Source organism: Lottia gigantea (genome assembly GCF_000327385.1).
Source record: "Lottia gigantea unplaced genomic scaffold LOTGIsca_4, whole genome shotgun sequence".
Lineage (NCBI taxonomy): Eukaryota > Metazoa > Mollusca > Gastropoda > Lottiidae > Lottia > Lottia gigantea.
The window spans coordinates 5182670-5204122 of NW_008709379.1; the positions used below are offsets into that span (position 1 = coordinate 5182670).

At 33.1% G+C, this 21453-nt stretch overlaps 2 protein-coding genes across 2 annotated transcripts; one reads left to right on the forward strand and one right to left on the reverse strand.

The window, feature by feature from the left end:
• Window positions 1-1278: 1278 nt before the first annotated feature.
• Window positions 1279-1703, reverse strand: LOTGIDRAFT_105714 (hypothetical protein; the record flags this gene model as incomplete). Its single annotated transcript, XM_009059869.1, has 2 exons — window positions 1279-1441; window positions 1468-1703. Coding segments are annotated over 2 exons (399 nt in total), but the record flags the coding sequence as incomplete, so codon positions are not given.
• Window positions 1704-18086: 16383 nt separating this feature from the next.
• LOTGIDRAFT_105571 (hypothetical protein) lies at window positions 18087-18248 on the forward strand (the record flags this gene model as incomplete). Its single annotated transcript, XM_009059870.1, has 1 exon — window positions 18087-18248. One exon carries the CDS (start codon window positions 18087-18089, stop codon window positions 18246-18248), a length of 162 nt encoding a protein of 53 aa, XP_009058118.1.
• Between the last annotated feature and the right edge of the window lie 3205 nt (window positions 18249-21453).

A 21453-nucleotide genomic window follows, 5' to 3' on the forward strand; every position in this document is an offset into this window, starting at 1 on the left:
ATATTATGACGTCATAAAGTTATCACCGGTAAATGATTGAATACGTGTAATTGATAATTAAATGAAGAGAAAGAAGGGCAGTATGAATGAAAAACATCGCAGCAACGACGATTGAGTTTCAGACTCAATATTTTTAATTACATAACACTTACTTATAATTTCCCGGTTATTTATTGAATTGCACGAGATTGTATTTGTATTAAAAATTGTATTAATTTAGTCAAAACTTTCAATAGTAAAACGACAGCGACACGTATGGGAAACGACATTCTTGCAAAGTACAATACACTCCTATTGGCAGCTTCATTTCAATTCAATCGAGTTTTAAAGAACGGGGAAATCATCAACAACTCAACCTTTTAGGGTTTCATCTTGATACCAGGGCATCGATATATAGTAACGACGTAACCAAATAATCCGAAGAAAACCATGGACCATGATTACAGGCTACTACTTCAAGTATAAAACACGAAAATATAATAAGTTTCATAACGGAGACGTACATAAACAGAACGAGGTTGTGTGTGAATGGTCAACTGATAAATAATTAGCTGAATAGTGGTGGGTTGGTGGTAACTGTAAACTGTAACGCTCCCGACCCCAATGCGTTGTCGAATCACAAACTATAAATTTAATGTGTCTTTATCTGACGTTTTTGTTGTTGTTTTCATGTTTGCGAGGATTGATTAACATAAAGGGCTGGTGTACTGATTTTAATTTTCTTTTCAACATTTTACACAATCAATTTGACATTTTATTTCTTTTAATTAATTTTCCAATACTAACTTACTTCGCGTATTTGTTACCAAACTATTTACATATAACCAAGCAGTATAATGTTACATCAAATAAAAAAACATGATACTTTCAGTCCAATCCATTTAAATAAATATTGCACTAACAAAATGCTTCAATAGAGAAACACATTAAATATTATATACATTCAACTAAATCAGTACAAATATCAATTTCAATGTACACCAGGCGAAAATTTTAGTTTTCTTTTGAGTTATTTACCCAATTAAATCTGTATTAGTTAAAGGATATAAAATCATATACCTGTAACTAACGATAACGCCATGTGAAATAAGCCCATATGGTAGCAAACTTCAAATGAAAAGTTGTAGATATTTCAAATGAAAGGTTGCAGAGACGCAAACTAAGATTAGCATAAATAGGGCATGCTACCATTCATAAGATAGCCAAGAAGGTTCGATGCCATGTAAGGGGTGGTTATTTTCATTGCCAACTTGGAGATTACCATTATCAAAATGTTGTTTAACCATCCACGATACAATCAAAGACTCTATCATCCACGATACAATCAAATACGATACCATCCACGATACAATCAAAGACTCTATCATCCACGATACAATCAAATACGATACCATCCACGATACAATCAAAGACTTTACCATCCACGATACAATCAAAGACTCTATCATCCACGATGCAATCAAAGACGTTAAATCCACGATACAATCAAAGACGTTACCATCCACGATACAATCAAAGACGATACCGTCCACGATACAATCAAAGACGTTTCCATCCACGATACAATCAAAGACGATACCGTCCACGATACAATAAAAGACGTTTAAATCCACGATACAATCAAAGACGTTTCCATCCACGATACAATCAAAGACGTTTCCATCCACGATACTATCAGAGACTATACCATCCATGATACAATCAAAGGATTACCATCCACGATACGATCAGAAACGTTACCATCCACGATACCATCATTACCATCCACGATACCACCAGAGGTTACCATCCACGTTACAATCAAAGACGTACAAATCCACGACACCATCAGAAACTATACCATTCACGATACCAAGAAAGTTGTTACCATCCACGGTACCCTTCCTTTTGGTTTTTTTGCATGCCTACTTTTGACAAATGTTTTGTCTAGATTTGGAATTTGATGTCTGAAATTGCATTTTCTTTCAGATTTTTATGCGGAAGGATAATTCTAAAAATAGTCGTTTCGTGTGCCGTTACAGTCAAGCGGATGTTGATAAAATGTACTGGTCTACTTTCAGTTTGGCTAGTTCAAGACTTGCATGGTCATGATTTATTGAATTTTTGTCCAGAAACTAAGCATTGACCAGGCTTTTATGTGACATAATGGAAAGTTTTCAACGAGATTTGACTCTTTCTATATTATTTCCTTATTGAATCAATGAGTGTGAATAATTTATTTGTTAAAACTATCTTGGAAACATCTAAGAAGCAGTGGTATTACTGTTGGCTGTCTGCTAAGCAACCATGAGGACCGGGGTTCGATAGATGGACAAAGTATCTTCGGATATTTCTTCGAATGTACTCCATTCAGGGATAGAATAGAAGGAACAAATTGTTACGCTGGTCCAACAAAAAAAATGAAATATTATTGGACAGTGGAAATCTAAAACAAGAAAACAGATTGACACAACTGATCTGACGAACACTCCCTATGGCTGCCCTGCTGTTGCAAGGTTTCATTATACCGGATAAAAAGCTTCAGTTAATATTGACGTAAAAAAGCGAGGAGAACCCGGACTTCGTACAAAGTTCTAATGAGATTTTTTGAAATATTAGAAATTTTCAACACATCAAATTGAAAAGATTTGAAAAATATTATCATGATAAATACAAAATATTGCAAATGACACGTTTAGGTTTAAATTGTGAAAAAATATCATATTTCAAATGATTTCAAGGAGTGTATTTGTCCCTCACTTTCAACAGTAAGGTGTATGTATACACAATTATAGTTTGAAGATTAGGATGATCTTGTTGACTGGCACATGTCATAAATGCAATTACATACTGTTGCTAAAACTGCTTTATGTTCATTGAAGGGATGGGGCTCTTCAATTTCTTACAAAATATTTTTGTGATATCTGTAGAAAATTGGGTTAATGTCAAACATACGAACATTGTCTAACAACCAACACGGCTTTGACAAATTGCTGAAAGTGTAATCTATATGTTCCTCTTTATACCTTAGGAGGACGGACCGACCAGTCTTCATATATTATATAAGGACTGAGTTGTATGGTACATGATTCGCTTATTTCAGGAAATGTTTTGAGATTTAAAGATTGCAAACAGTTTTACTCTGAAAGTAGCAACCCTTTAACTTAACATAAATACATGTGGAGAATAATCAGAAGATTTAATACACAGTATCTAATGTCTTTATAATTAGTTCATTTTGAGAACTTGAGACAATATCTATATACATATTATCATTAGCAAACACTATATAGTACCAGATGAAACGTAACTTGAAAAATTCATTGCCTTTGTGTATGGTAATAGAGAAAGTTGACGTTCGTTGGTACGGCTTGTCAGTGATATCTCTGAGTTTGTAAGGGAAAATACAATTATAGATACATCATAGAATACAAAACGCAGTAGTGTCACACATGACAAAATCCATACATTTTCGTATCGAACAAGGTTGACATGTTTGAAGAATTCGATCTTCATTCAACATTTTATCGGTTTTCCAGCGTTTTTTTCATTATCGGGCATAACTCGAAAGAGGGGCTATAAAATATTTTTTCTACATATTTTTTTTGGACTGCCACATGAGTAGTCTAAGACCATATAACCGTGAACTTTTTTTTGACCCTACGAATATCTAACCTTATGATTTTAAATCATATTAAGCGGAGAGGAAAGAGGCTGTCACATTTTAATAAAAGCTTGTTTTTTTTTCAAAAGAAATTATTGACGTTATAAGAAGATTGGAGATAAATATTATTTAACATGCGTTTGGGTAACCGAATAACACTTCTTAAGTAACAACCTTTCCTAGTAATAACACTTCATAGGCAACAAAATCTTTAAAAAAACAACGCAACAACTTGATATTCAACGTAAATAAATGAACAAAAGGGGTCAAAAAAATCAATTTTAAAAAAATAAACTTGAACGTGCGCAGTTAAAAATATGCCCAGTTTGACTTTGACTGGCAGAATCTGAGACCAACTGGGCGTTTCGCTCATGGCAGCTCTCGTTTTTGAGCCCACTTTATGCATTCACACCTGATATAACTCGTTTTTAAACAACAGAACAAAAACTGTTGGCCTATCATCTTCAGTTTTATCAATTTATACAAAATTTTCTTTTTATCAAGTTTTATGATTGTGTCTGAGGTGGACTATTTATATGACTTAAACCTTTTGAGGCTCAAATTAAAACGATCTTGAGAAAGGAATATTGGTCTAAAACCAAAGTTTACTTGAGGATTTGATTCCTTTTCTGATAAATCAGGTTATATTCATGTAAAAGACGCATCATTTGTAATTGTATTAGGCTTTCCTCAGACGTATCAATTGATTTTGGACAAAAGAGTTTTAGACTACATTTAAGATTATCTCCCATTAGTTATGTAAACTAAGGTATGTTAGGTATGTAGAGTTTTATTGAGTAGGCTTCCACACTCTCAACCTGTTATGGCTTTGTAGTCGACCAAATCCGTTTACTTGCTTTTTAAGCGTGATAATGCGTATGCGACATCCGCTGAAAGCTTGTATTACTATTACTGTCACAATCATAGTGTATTGGACTTCAACAATAGCACTTGAAGGGAGATAACTCCAGTATATTACTTTACCGTTTTAACGTTAAAACTTCGAGTTCCTAATTATATTATATAGTAATTAAGACATTGGGTAAAGTTTCCGAGCGTCAGACTTTGGAAATAAGAGCAAATAACAAAATCTCCGACGCGAAAAATACTTTATCATGTCATGGACAATAAATCCAGGATAGTTCTCCAATGGCGGAGCCATGGTCGTCCGAGAGGGTGGGGGGAGGGGGATTTCTGCCCGAAAAACTTCCTTTCGTGCTCTCTGTCGGACACTTGAATTGTTAGTCTTTCATCACACAAGGACGCACGTTATCGAAATATAGAAATATCAGAAAGCATGCTATAGCAATTAATGGCCCGAGTTCTTCAAACTGTAGGCCCTATTCCCCTTTCTGTATAACTTTTATGATGCCACGATACTGTTTTCAAATAAATGTCAGGATCTAGAGCATAGCATCCAGATACGGGGTTTGACATGGTCTTATTAAACTTGGAGGAAATATGACGAATGGGGTGTGGTTTAGACTCGATGGGTCTAGAGTAACTCGGGTCTTCTTTCTATAAGGCAATGTAGTCAGTTAAAGATGGGTTTCCTTATTTTTCAATGTCAAATTAAGCAAACTGTTTGATTAATTGGTGTTTCTAATGAATCATCATTACGTTCTTATTGCAAATAATTAAGAGTTAAGAGTTTTAACCAATCATAAATGTCCATGTATGTAGTCTGGATAAATTAAAAAGACCTTTCTTGATCGGTCACTCATTGGAATTCTGCTGGTAATTCTCTTCTAATTTATAAATTAATTATGGTCATGTGAGACAAACTGGTATTTTCCAAGTCATTAGAACACCTCTACTTTCATTTAGCATTTTCATTTTCATAAGTAAAAATAAGGAACCCATCTATAAGTCTTTTATTGCAACGCTTTCGGTACACTTCCAACAGTAACCATTTTTACTGTAGACATCAAATAAACGATATTTCTTTTTTGTCAAAATTGCCATGAGGCATTTGCCTTGATGTAGGCTAGTTTACGGTCCTGAATGTACGACTCCATTCCATTATGTTTGCCGTTTTACCAAATGTCGTACTGAGTGGGCGTTTGATAACATAGCAATCGAAATGTAAAGGAAGATAAGGAAGCTACAAGATATTGCTTCCCAAAATCGACGCGGTAATTGAGACTTTTGCCTCAATATAATAGTTAATGATCAGGAAAAAATTCCGAACAAATGAAATGCCTTTAGGGGACAGTAGACCGAAAAGCCCCCAAGTCGGTCCGTCATTCTTTCAATCGCACCTCTCTTGACTAGGCTAACGTAAATCTATTAGGTTTTATCCTTTTTGCTTATGAAAGGAACATTGGCTCTTTGATACGAAATTGTGAAATATATGTCATTGGTTGCCATGGAATCGGAATACAAAACTCAACGTGGGCTGCCACTTATAAAATTCATTAAATGTTATTGTTCCTACAATGTTTTTGAAAATAGTAGAATCTCATTTTGAACTAAGGGTGGTTTGAAAAAATAGTTCGCATATCAAATGATAATGGTGATTATGATCAGGAATCTGATTTTATGTATGGCTAGCGTTATTCAAAACAATATATTCCGTTTTTTTAGCGGACTTAAACCTATGCGAATTCTATTTTATCATTTTGAATTACAATCGATGATATGGCTTTATCCAGCCATGAAAAGCCAACAATTTTTTCAGCCACCCACCTGTTTTAAAATGTATACAGCTCCATCTACAGTGTGTTGTCACGTGACTACAGAGGGAATGGTGTCAGACGATTAGTGTCAGTGTTGTTAGTGTGATATATATATTCAATGGTGTGTCTATGAAACGTGTGTTTTGAACAGTTAAAATGCCTTTATTTGGGAAAAAACACGATTCCGATAAAAAGAACAATAAAGAAGGAAGTATTCGAGCCAAATATGAATTTAAAGAAACATTAGGAACGTGAGTAAAATTATTTTCACATGTCATTTTCAGAATGTCTTGTTCTGTTTTATCATGCATGTCGGAATCAGAAATATAAAAATCGAACACGAATATGTCATTGTGGTTTGATTATATGATATTTAATGACGAGTTCATGGTTTTATCCTCAGCTGCAGTAGAAAATACGATAAAAATTGAAGCGGGGATATTGAAAACTGCATGTTAATTAATTATTTACCTCTTTATTTTTGTTATTTGGTTTCATGTTTTTGAGGAATAAAACTAAATCATTACCATGTTGTGGTAAATAACCATTAAATAGCATAAGGCCAAGGCTATATTTACCACTGCTATGGTCAATATCCACAGTTGTCATTAATTGTGTAACAATGTTTCAGTTTGTACCAATAGGTCTTGTTACAGCCTTATTTACATATTATAAACTTTAAATGATAATGCAATGTATCAGACTACCTAACAGGTATTGAATTTATTTTGATATCATTTTTTAACTGAAATGAAGATTTAACTTCCTAACCACGCAATGGATTTTTTCCTTTTATCAATTGTTTTAGAAACTTCGTCATTATTTTCGGGGAACCTTGATCAAAGTCAATAATAGCATTACAAAATATATTACAATGTTCATTTGCCCCATAATGTAGCACAATTATACTTCCTTTCGTGCTCTCTGTCGGACACTGGAATTGTTAGTCTTTCATCACACAAGGACGTACGTTATCGAAATACAGAAATATCAGAAAGCATAGAATGTACAAAGAAGAAGGGAAAGGCCTACACCTTGACTGTCTTAAACAGAAATCACTTCATCATCCTGCTATATTAGATAGTTGAAATTGTACACAGTTGTTGATATAGTGATTTGCTGTAGAAAATTTTTTCTTGTTTCTTGGTAGATGGTTTCAAAATATGACTAAAAAAGGGCATATTTCCCATGGCCTGCACAATGCAGAGATGTCTTTTAGTGTCAGCCGTTTTTCAGTAGATGAGATTTTTTTTTTTGGACAGGGAGGTATTTGATTTCCTAAAATTAAATAATGAAATGGCGTGAAGCATGTTTTTCTGTGTAGTGAGTCATTAAAGTGGTATACATGACTCCAAGGTTGATCATATTCATATGTCATAGCAAAGTACAGTTATTTTATAAATTCACCATGAAGTTCTGATTATAGAAAATAGTTTGTTCCTTAATAAATATAATTACATCAATGCTACTTTCAGTTGATCTTTGGTGCTAATTAAGATGGAAATCAATAGAGGCCATATATAAACAATTATGTATGGTAATATGATCCTAAGATTGTTTTAAGGCTATAAAGTACCATATGAATCATGTTATATTTGCATATACCAATGAGTTTATACTTGAGAAGTTTTGAACAATGGTTAAATCTGTCTGACCTAGGAAAACTGCCATTATTCTGAATACAACTTTCTGTGGTTTTCAACATCTATTTTTATAGATAGATTGCAGCTTTCAGTTAGAGCATCTTGGTTTTCTGATAACTGGATTAATGGAAATATGAAAGCAAAGGTTGTATGTTTTGATTAAAGTTGTTTTTCTGATTCAAAAAGCCATGAACTAGATAGCAAGGCTTACTGTATAAGTGTTAAAGGGATTTTATAAATATTTATGAGAAATGGCAATTATTCACTCAGTGTCATTTATCGAAAAACTGCTGATGAGATAGATTCCTAGTTCAAGAATAAAATTATTTTATATGTTATGTCAATCCAACTTGAATGGTTTGCATCATTAATTAACTGACGTTGCTCTGTAGGCTATTCATTCCATTTTTAGTCAACTATTGGTTTTATTTAGAATAATTGATAGGGACACTTATAGTAACATTTTTAAAGTTCAAGCAAAACCAACTGATTAATGTTAGATTATACCCCGAAATAGAAAAGGCTTAAAAGGGCAGATTTTACTGATAAAAGAAGAACGCTAAAGTGACGTTATACAGTCTACATTAAAAAATATCTGACATTTTCGATTCATCTTTCTAGATGTTTTTTCTATCCATCATCAATAAATATTTTTAAAGACTTTCAGAATTCGGATATTATGTCTGTTCGAAAGATTATGGCAGGTTTTCTATACTTCCTGTAGTATTTTTGGACGACTGAATGGTCAAACAAAAGGTGACAGAACAGCAATTTAGACACCAGCATTGACCTTCAGTTTGGAAATATGACACTGACATAGATGCTTATAGCTACAGTGATTTGTGCCAGGGATGTTGGCAATTTTCTGTAGACAAATTGCTAAACTTTGCAAAATTTCCTGTCATGCATGGATGTGACATTTCACTGGATATGCGGAAATCGGCAATTTAATAAAAAATCTTTGTGATTCATTTTCTGTTTTACTGCCGCAGATCATCTGTGTTTGTACGCATGCTCCACACAATTCCTTGTTTGATACCTCTGGTAATTATCAAAATTACAGTGTCAATCTTGTGAATTTCTGTCAAATATTGAGTTTCTCTCTCTCCAACCTTCACCTTGAACCCGTGTAAAAATAACTAACAGATTTTTGATGTTTGGCATTCCCGATATCTCCCAATTTTGTGGTAGACCTGTTGTGCACACATGTTTAGGCCAAAAAATGTGTAAGTGTACTAGGGCTTTAAGTTTTAATGTTGTGAATATTGCCCATACTGTCTCACGAGATTCGGATTTGCAAGAAAGTTGTAAACACCATTTTCAAGGCAGGTAACTAATGAGACATTATTTGGCGGCAAACACAGCAATTCGCGATTCCTTAAAAGTTGATTTTGCTGTGGAAAATCCGTGGCCCACTGTTTGGCTTGAACAGAAAGTGGATGTCAGTTTAGGTAGTGTTATTGAGAAGGTCAACAAACCTGGAGATATGTATCTGTTTTTTAATGGCTTATTATTTCTCTTTTGCAATGTTTGGGAAAGACATGTAATGAAGGAATATTTTACAAAAGATGCTTAACATTGTATGATTTTGGAATAATATTTGAAAAATATCCCCCCAACAATGGAATTTTCCTCTTTTTTTAAATACCTTGCTCCCTTTTCATTAAATTACCTCTTTTTGTATTAAAATGTCTGCAAAGTTTTAGCTTATATACCAGAAAACTCTTGAAAACTCTTAAACAATTAAACAACATATTTTGTTGAACATCCATTTCAAGATGATGGTTTACTGATATAATAATCAATAATTATAAATCAATTTGTCTCATTCTGATACTTTGAACGTAAAATTTAAGAATTTTAAACTTAGCCAGAGCACATATTTATCAGTAGATATACCTGATGTCATAAATAACATAAAAGGATCCTTATACAATGGATATCATGGAGAACAATATGTAATACAATGTTGTTGGTTTCTAGATACTTAATAAATAATTCTAGGACTATTTGTAACATTTTGAATCAAAGTTCAACAGGTCCGGAATGCTGAAGATTAAGTAGTGAGTTTTCACAGCTAGTCATTTCAGCTCATGAATTCAGATTCATTACCAACTTACATGACATGATAATATATGTGAACAATCCATAAATATTGGTTAACTGCATATACCTACATGTGAAAGGTTACATAAAAGAATCTGATGTAACATTTTGCTGAGCTGATGGAGAGAGACATTTTTGATTGCCCACTTAGAAGACATTTTTCTGGCAAATTTTTACCTCTTTGTTGCTATTTTAGGAAAGGATATTATATTATTGCTCCAAAGGTTCTAGAATAAACTTGAAAATATGTAGATAATGAAATGTTATCAAGCAACCACATACTTACTTGTTAAAATATGTCACTATCTATGAAGTGTTATGGTCTGTTTCATGTCTCACTGGGATGAATATTTCATTAAAATCAGAGAGTGTATAGTAAAAAAGAGCTATAACTTATTCACTGTCTTTGTTAGTTGTTGTTGAACTCCTGGGAAATACAACTTATTTCAGAGATGTGACTTGTTTAAAGAACAGTGTACAGAGTAAATACTTAAACTGAATATTAACTGTTTGCTTCTGCCAATATTTATCAAGGCAGTTAGTTTGAAAATAGGGGTTATAATGCCAAATATGTTTTATTGGATATATATGAGAAAAGTAAGCATAGGCTTTATCTTTAATGATTGGTTTCCTTATTTCTTAATGTCAAATTAAGCAAAATATTTGATTAATTAGTGTTTCTTATGCATTATCATGAATTCTTCATCATATCATTATTTTTCATTTATTGCATGTAATTAAGAGTTTTAGCCAATCAAAATGTCCATGTATTAAAGTCTGGATAAGCAAAAAAAGACTTTTCGACCTTTCTTGATCGGTCACTTATTGAAATTCTGCTGGAAATTTTCTAATTTAGACATGTGAGACAAACTGGTACTTTTCCAAGTCGTTAGAACACCTACTTTCCTTCTTTAAAATAAGTTATTGCTGTCTATTTTGGTATTATTAAAACATATATATGCAAACACATGTATTTCAATGCTGTTTAAGCTTATCTTTGCAGTATTGGCCTATCTAACATATTGATTGCTATGTAATTACTGTTTGTACATGTATCCCTTGAAATTAATCAGCATTCACTGTCTAGAGTCTACATGAAATGGATTTTGGACCAAATAAGCCAGACATGTTATGTTTCATTTCAGAAACTAGGTTAAACTTACATTCATGTTATCAGAATAAGTGGAATTATTCTTGGTGACAGATATCATTCATTAGGATCACATGCTAGACTTTTCTAACACGTACCTGAAACATACATTTTCCTGGTCTGGAAGGTTTTAGATTCAACCTTAATTTTATTCTACAAAGTCTAATCTTTGAATTACCTTCAAAGAGAGTTAAAGACCAGTTAAACAATTGTAAAAAACCCAAGATGTCGCACCAAAAGAAACTTGATAAATGAAGATACAAGATGTTCTATAACATCAAAATTGACCTTAAGGCTTTGTCGGATTTTCAATTACTTTAAGACCTTATGTTATAGGCAGAATTTTTTTGCCTTTAGGTGATGTTTCCATCTCAACTGACTACTGTCTGAACATTACTTTTGAGTACCATTATGCAAAGGTGTAATTGTTAATGGTTCAGAAACCCAACTTGGTGGTTAGGAATAGTTGATTTTACACAGTTCCTGATTTACAATTCATGAGGTTATAATCATTTAGGATTTTAGATGATTGATTAGTGCTTTGAGTGATTCTTATTAGTGCTTTGAGTGATTCTAATTGGTGATGATTATAGCTACATCTCTCTATGTGGACGTATATTGTCAGAACCCTTGTCCGCCTGGCGGTCCGGTCCGTCCGTCAACATTTGCTTGTAAACGCTCTAAAAACTAGATTTTTTTTATGGAATCAAATGAAATTCTGTATGTGTATACATATTCATAAAACGAAGGTCAAGCTCGAATTTGAGGTATTTTCGACCGTTAGAAGCAGAGTTATTGCCCTTGCCGCAAAATCTTGAATATGCTATCTTAGTTTTGAACCGATTTTGATGAAACTTAAAATGGATGTTTCGTTTTTACCATCCGCATGCCGTGGTGGGCGTATATGGCTGTGGTCCACTATCTTTTAAATACAAATTAAATCTTCTGAAATGTTTTAAGAAATCACAATTTCACAGAGCTACTCTCCTACAACATACTGATATTTTTATCTGATGCATTCTGGTTTGCATCATCAAATTTTCATTTAGACGCTTTGTTTCAGTGGAATTGTAAGAACCACAGACATCTGAATGAAATATGGAATGGTGCATATTTTGCTATCAGTGTCCCCGATGCATATTGACAATCTGTTTTTGAATGTCACGAAACGTATTTTGCATGAAAACGATGTCATGAGATATTGAAAGTGAAACTAGAATTGAATACTAGAGTACTGAAGGACACATAACCAAGTCCGTGTATAGTGTAGTAATTTGAAGTTGTAGTTTTTTTCATTGCCTATGACATACCAAATGCCCCTAAAGATAAGTGCAAGTGTCCCTGTGGTTGAAAACTTCTGCCTTAAATAAAATGTGATACATGGTTTTAGTCTAATAAGAATATTATTGTTCACTTTATTCTAAAGATTTTACTCAGGATAAAAATAAGATCGTTTGATAGCTACAATGTACCCTAGGGGTTGTTCAACTTGAAATCTTTCAGCATGGATAAACTGTCACCTTGAAGTTACAGAAACCTTTATCAGTTTGCCCTCTAGATTTGATCTACATCTTAATATTGCCATACTATTACAATATATCAAAGATTATGTTTCCCTTTTCATTGTTCTTCCTAAGCTGTACAGGCTGTGAGAAGGCCTCAACTATACAATTATTATTTACACTTGACTATTTCATTTCTTTACCTGTATTTTTCACCTTTTTTTTTTTTTACATAACTTGATGTAAACATTTGATTGATATTGAGTAGGCTGATTCAATCAACCGATATCATTAATATTGCATCAAGCAGCTTTTTAGATGACACAATTATCAGAATTAATAGATTATATAGATTATACAATAACATGTAGTTCCTGTCACTGACATACCTGCATAGTAGGAGGAGACAAAAATAACCATAAATTTATTTGAGGAATGACCTGAACATTTTTTCAGTTTATTGATGTATAAACAGAAAAAACCTGTGTACACTGTATAAATCTGCATAGCGGTTTTTTATACATCGATAAACTGAAAAAATTTTCAGGTCATTCCTTATAATTAAATCAACTCGAATAAGTGTTTAAATATTTATATAATATAACAACAACTTAAGGCACTAGATTGGCGCAAAAATATATAACATTTTAACATAACGTTAATGAACTGATACTAACGTCATAGGATCAGCCAATCAAAAATAAGTAGGTCGCCTATTTATAGTCTCCTGTCTACTACATGAAAGTTAACGGAGCGGCCAAATTGCAAGTTCAATTATTGAAAGACGGGTTTAAATAAGTCCAGACTTATTGATATTGTTGGAATTTGGAGTGTGCACATTTGAGGGAATTTAGAAAATACCTTTATCATTCAGTGATGTGTCGATTTCGGCTCTGTTGACGTTCGAAGGAACAACATTGACGCTGTGTAGTGGCCACATCAATCAAACTCAATTATAAAAGTAGTCCGTTAAGGGGCGTAGCTTATATTTTCATTTCGTTTACACAGATATAAACCAAATGCACATGACTGTTGTTATCCAATCAAAAAGCATGATACCGTGTAAGCGAGATATAAAGCATTTAATTTTGATTTTAGAGCATAACTAAATCCAAGATTTACATCAAGAAAGACTTATTTTATAATTGAGATTTTTCATAAACAACAGGCAATACAGTAGATTTTCAGCTACATAATTGCTTATTTATATGTGGGTAGATTAGATTAGGCTTAGCCTAGATTTTCTATCTCTAATAAGCAGCATTTGACCATAAAAAAATCTAGAAGCTTATCACCTTTTAAAGTTACAACTGTACATTGTTGGCAATCCTATGTGCTTGGATATGAATCCTGTAAAGGCTGAAGACCGGGGAACATGATTTACCCATACATGCCGGACATGACCGATTGTTCTGCCAAAATGTCCGATTTCAATTAGCCTCTATCGGACATCAAGTATAGGTCCAAAAAAATAACGACAGTCATCAAGTCACTTAACTCTTTCTGACAATTAAATTAGTTGATTAAGGGATTACCGGTCGTAGGTTAATCAATGAACAATAAAAATCATTCGGCTTGCGGAAACGCTTCATTTCAAAGAGATCGAGCAACACTTGTCACGATAATCCTTTAATCACTATGTATGGTTTCAATTGTAACCAGTGAAGACCCTAAACTAAGACACATTACATCATGTTTCGCAATACCATGAATAGTCTCTAATTATAATGTGTTCATTGTCATCAAAAAGAAAAAAAATAACATGTAAAATCAAAATAGCTCCAAAAGAATTGAGCTTTGATATATATTGAGTATTTTTTTATGAAAATTGGTATAAAGAAATATCTTAATCTTAATAAAACAGAAGTATGTTTCCCTTAATTTAAAGGAATACTACATCCTAGGATGAACATAAAATTTAAATTTTACTCAAATTTGGCCAATAACAGTATATATCCATCAGTGGACTTACCTGGTGTCTTAACTATACATCTATATAATCCCTCTATAATCCGATATATCCACAAAATCAAGTAATTAATTATAAAACGCTTAATACATCCATTAAGCGATTTTCAAATCGTGAGTCTAGGAAATCCGGTGTAATTTTCAAGGGGAAGTAACTCTCAAGTGGGGTTTCCCGCGTCCTTGACCTCTACTCTTGAATTGACCTCGACATTGTCAGACATATTTTGAAGACGGAATGATAATGCCTCGTAGGAGATTAAGCGTCTCTCTGCGAAAAAGCAATTCATATAATTTAGAATGAATACTCCACCACTAACACAATTTTCAACGAATATTAATCATTAGCAAAGTTTATTTGTATACACCGGAAGATGATTGTTTCCTGTTTTGGCGTTGATTACCCAGACTCTTTTTTTCTCAAACTGAACGGACTTGTCGCTTGCTCACTTTTTAAAAAAATTTTGATTGTAGATTTATTGTCGCTTTTTCAAACTTATTTAACCAATGGTCACTATTAAACACAAATATTAGCCACAGGATGAGTGTATTCTAAGACGTAATATCACTTTAAGATAGAAAATGATTTTTACATGCTATGATTATACACCTTATGCTGCAGGCACACGAATTTGTCGTCGGCGCTTGTCTTGGGTAAAATCTCAAGATTGTCACGTTTCTGACAGGATTTTGAATGTCAAACAAGTTTTTCACTTGCTGCTCGATATTTTTCTTCATTTGATCCTACTTATGACGAGACAAGACCCCACAGAAATAGTATCCATTGGATTCATTTTCACAATTGCATGATCATTTGCATAGCTGAAAATCACCATCTTGAGATTTTTTGTCTCCTGGTATGCCTTCAGTCGATCAATGAAACTCTTGACAAGACTCTAGTCTGCAACAAAAATCTGCGACAAGTACCATTCGTGTGCTCTCAGAATTAAGTTGCTTTTGAAGTAAATCTGATTATACCTTGTTTTCTAAGCAGTTGGAATTTGCGTCCATTCAGTGAATCATAGTTAGACATTTCTCAATGGCATAGACTTTTATGAGAAGCATTTAAAAGTATCTGCAACCCCTGTTCACCCCTTTTCCATTCTCCTCTGTCTTAAAATCCTAAACATTTGTGTGCAACCATTAGTATGCTTAAAATTTCTCATCTTGTTCTATGAATTTGTCTTTTTCTTATTAATAATTTTTATACGCCCGCATCTCTCTGTGTGGACGTATATTGTCGGCACCCCCGTCCATCCGCCAACATTTGCTTGTAAACGCTCTAAAAACTAGATTTTTTGATGGAATCAAATGAGATTCGGTATGTGTATACATATTCATAAAACGAAGATCAAGTTCGAATTTAAGCTATTTTCGACCGTTAGAAGCAGAGTTATTACCCTTGCCCCAAAATCTTGAATATGCTATTACTCTCTTAGTTTTCAACCGATTTTGATGAAACTTAAAATAGATGTTAATGGACCTAAATCGAAAGGTTTGAGAAAGTTTAGCATACTTCTGATTAAATTTAAGGCTTTTTCAAGATTTAGGCCTCTTACGTCAGTTTTGAAGAGTTATCGCCCTGTAACCTCTATACAGTAAGTACTTCTATCAACATCAATTGCTCGTAAACACTCTAAAAACTAGAGTGAATGAAGGAATCAATAAAATTCGGTATGTGCATACATATTCATGAAAAGTTCGAATTTGAGCTATTTTCGACCGCTAGATGCAGAGTTATTGCCCTTGCCCCAAAATCTTGAATATACTATTAGTTTTCAACCAATTTTGATGAAACTTGAAATGGATGTTTCGTTTTTACCATCTGCATGCCGTGGGCATATATGGCTGTGCTCCACTATCTTTTTATTTATAATTCTTTATAGCAGAATCCATTTTTCCACAGACATTTCAACATACCTTATAATATAAACTATGGTAGGTTTATAATGATATTAAACAGACTAGGTAGGCTTGTAAACAATTTCACAATACCTTGAGTGAGAAAAAAAATCACCCACTCATTCTGTCAGCTTGAAATATACAATAGGAATGAAGTATAAAAGATAGATTTACCTTGTTTTCTATTCTTACATTATTTGCTGGAATATTTCAATAAAAGAAAATAATGGAAACATGATTCTTGATGATTTTGTCAGTTCATTGTTTTATAAGTTATATATTTCTAATGATTTCCGACATAAACAAAGCTTAAAGAAGATGAGAATGTGTTTGGCTTTTGTCATGACGTGGCAATGTCACAATTGAAACAAGTGGTTAATGAAATGTCGGATAATGGGAGATATTATGCGAGACTGCCTTTAAGCTAATCATTTTCAGTCCACGTGACCTTTGTATTTTGAATTTTTGGTATAAAGATGGCTAACTTATGTGTCAACAACTCTGTTGTTGTCATCTCAAAGAATATTGACATCAAAGGTTAAAGTACACCATTGTATGTGTATAATGTGCCATCTACTCTATGGGAATTGTCTGATATTCTGAACTCAAGTATTGATAATGAAAATAGAAAGAATTCTCACTCGACCTGTCCTTGGATAAATTGAACTTCTATTGAATTGTAAAATGTAGTTAGTGGTGAAATTATCAACTTAGAAATCAATACTCTAACATGAGCTGAACATGTTTTCTTTGTTTTTTAAAACAACGATATGTAGGTTTCATGTATTCTATAATATAATTTTCAAACATTCTCTTCTTTCCTTTCACTCAATAAAATCTGTTTAATTAAATCCAGATAAATTTGACACAGAAAGAAAAATTCAAACTTCCACTCAGCTGAATTCTACAAATACTGTATTACCAAAATGTATACTTGTGAACATTATTTATTTCATTGATAAACACACTTACAAAGTTGGCATGCCATGCCTCCCTAGCAACACACTTCAATGTACTTATTTAAGATTTATTTCAATTCTTATTAGACTTGTATCATTCAAGGAATGTTGTGTACAGTTAAAACTAACGTCATTTGCTTGTCTTACATGTTAATTTCTTTTCTTTCCTCATTGTTCCTGTCAACCCATCTTTGTATGGGTAATCCAGAAAAGATCAATGCCAAGAGGTGGACAGAATCCTAATCAGACCCAAATTGTTATCCTTGTAAATCGTATCTTTCAACCATTCCAAAATGAAAGCTGATGTTAGAATTTTGGCAGTTTGCTACTATTGAGATGCTTTACTTAATTTAGGTGCTGCCTTTCAACATATTATACCTCTGAGCTTTTCATAATTTTTTTTAATTTTACCAATTCATCTTCAATTATTTTTGTTTATTGATGATATTTTATGATTTTAAAATGGTCCTTGTAGTAAAAAGGGAACTGATATGTGATAAGTTATATGCAGTTACCCAAATCTTGTCTCATGTCTCAAATGGCAATAAATTTGTTTTTCAGGGGTGCATTTTCAGAAGTAGTTTTAGCAGAAGAGAAATTAAACCGTGGTAAATATGTAGCTGTTAAATGCATAGATAGACAAGGATTACGAGGCAAGGAGGAATCACTAGACAATGAAATCAAAGTTCTTAAAAGGTAGGAACTTTTGTTTTGGCCATCATTTTTCATCATTTCATACCGGATATATTTCTAAATCAAACCTGTTCTGGTATAGTAGGCTATGAGCTTCTTCATAAGACTTTTAGAAAGAATTAGATTATTTCTTTGTCATATGCCTGTGTTGTTGTTCATTGCATATCTGTAAGCTTTCATATTTTAACATCAGCACACTGAGAAAAAAAAGTAAAGGTTTTAGAATAATTTATTTAGAATTTAGATTTGTGTCTTACAATTTTTGTAATCAACTGGCTCTTATCTAATAGGGTAAACAAAGTTCTCTTCTGACATTGCTGGGACCTATGTCATACAGTTAATATTAAATGTTAATGTAGGGAATAAAATGGTCTAGACAATTCACTTACATATTGTTTAATGTAATTGTGGACATTGGACCTAAGAAATACTTAGCTTTTATCCTTATAGAAGTGAGCACTCAAACTTTTGATTAGTGTGGCTGGGAAATTTCATTGAGAAATTAGAAATATTTTGTCCTGGCTAGAAGGATTATTGATTGATTTTAAGAGTGTTAAAAGTGTCTTTCCTCGTAGAAGACAATCGCTCTGTAGTATTGGTAGAGATGAGAGGGATTTATATTCTTCAATTAATAGTTAGGTTACTAGACATGAAGTCTCATTCTAATCCTTAATCCCAAATTCATTGTAGTATATGTTCATGCTTGCACATATATATATATATGCACAAATTGAATAAAATGTCACATTACAGAAGGCATGCTGAAGTGGTTCAGTATGCTCTTATGCTGTTTATAAATACCTGTACAAGCATGACAGTTCCATTAATCAAAATCTCATCCCAAATGTGGGGAAATGTGAGTAAAAGTGGTATGGTAATGGACTCCTCCAAAAGACATGTGCTATCCAATGTTTTGAAAGGAGTTAGTGTGGTCACTCATTATATATTTTGTATTCTGAACTATACCAAAATTACTCTCAAGAGATAGACAAAGACTTTATTGACCAGCCCAATTGATTTCAATTAAAAAATCTGATTAAGATACTGATCCAAGTGGATTAGGGTTACTGCCTGATAAACCTGTTCTTACAGTTTTACAAGGACCAACATGTGTAATTTTTGGATTAAAAGATATATAAAAAACAGAAAAAGGGTAAATTTCTTTAGCTAAGAAACTATACGCCAAATTGTAGAGAACAATGTCTCTTAAAAGGTTTCAAGTAAAAATATTGAGTCTTTACGATGCCCAATAAGCCGCTTACTTACAGTACACTCCAGTTTGAATTATCCCTTGTAAAACAAATTCATGTTGATCAAGTAGATGCATAAATGTAAACATTTTCAGGTATAACTTTACAATGTTTGCCTACTGCCCCTTTAAACATACTTATTATTAAAAGAAATGTCAGATTCTGTGTCATGGTGAAAATCAAATAAGATTGCCATCAGGCAAACTTGACAACTTTCTACAGAAGTGGACTATAGTGATGTGCATTCATTGTGAAGGTAACACTAAAATATTTTCCCCTGAAACTATAGAGAGAAATGGAAAATGAGTGCTTGTGAACACTAATGATAGAAGAGTTCTACATAAACAGGAAGTGGATGATGGTACTAATTCTATACATGTTGATTGTCTCCAGTATTGATTCTTGTAGTATTAACACAGTAAAAAATTGTATGACTGCAGGCGTTTTACCTTATATTTTCTATTTAACACCATAACAAATATTATTATCTCTAGATAAATCCTTTCCCTGGGTTTTCGTTTCCAGTTCTATTGTGGTATTTATAAAGTATTGTAAATATTAAATTTTGCTTTATACATTATTGTCCCATGTCATGGGACCATCGTTTCTCTGTTCATTTTCAGTTGCTAATTATTGTTTGGAATAAAAGCTCCCTATTGCTCAATCTTTGTCTATAATTTTATTAGGGATCATATCACACGTTAATGAAGATTTTTGTTGACCAAAATTTTAACGAAACTGATGAAATTAAAGTGCTGTAGGAAACTTATACTACAGTAAAACTGCATGTATTTCAAAGACTTTTTTCTTTAATACACTCTAGCCTATTGAGACAGATTTCCACTGAAGATAAGATAAGTTCAAGCAATGAGAAAATGTATTAATGATCTTGGTTGGAAAGAATCTGAATGAGTGAGACATGAATGTCTAGATTCCACTGTCAGTTATCAGAAAATACTGTGGGAGTAATAAAAAGTATTATTGTAGAACCAGGTCAATTTTCCACCCTGTCTTGCTGCAATTAACTCTTGACAAATGATATACTGATACAAATTCCCATTACACTTTCCTACATAATCTTTCAATTAAAAAATATTGTGGTAGTTCTACATGAAGAAAACTGACATGTAGGTGTATCAAAACTATCACACAAAATAACAAATGCAGAAACTGGATATGGTGTTTTTTACAACAGACAAATTTGTTCAGAGCTTTCAGTGTCTAAAGCCCAACGCAGACAAGGAACATTTTAAGCAAACAATTGTAAAAATTTGGTTTCGATCATTTTTATCACCGTCTGCGGATTACAGAAACACGGACAAAAATGTTCGTGAGAATTGTTCTTGAAATCAAACATGTTTGATTTTTTAAAATTGTTCGCCTCCTGAACAATTCTTTGTTCTCCGTCTGTGTTAACGACGAACATTAGCGCTGAACATTCATCGACGAAAGACCAATCAGCGATCAAAGCCAGACCACATGACACTCAAATTGGCGACGTCCAGTGATTCACCAACACAAAATTTTCGACTGTGGAGAAGGAGCAGATTTTAGTAGATATGTGGTCGCAATCTGCCTGTTTGTTTATGATTTCTTCGCCTGACTATTCAGATAGGAACAAGAAGTACGCTGCAATGCAAGAAATAGCACAAGCCCTGGAAACAACTGGTAAATTTACCTCCTTTTGCCCGACCTCGTGTGACTGTAGTGTATTCTGTGCCAACATCAATATAAACTTAAAATCTTTAGACTTCCAATAAAGGGAGATATTTTTCAATAACGCAATTTTACATTTTCTTCTGGACGTCGCCATTTTGAGGTCATGTGAACCCTATTGAAAATCAGACGAATAGAAAAATATTTACTATGAGTTATTGCCCTTGTTCTTGAAACGCTCGTAAACACTCTAGGAGTGCAATTCATGACAGATTTTGATGAAACTTGGTATGAGTGTTTGTAATC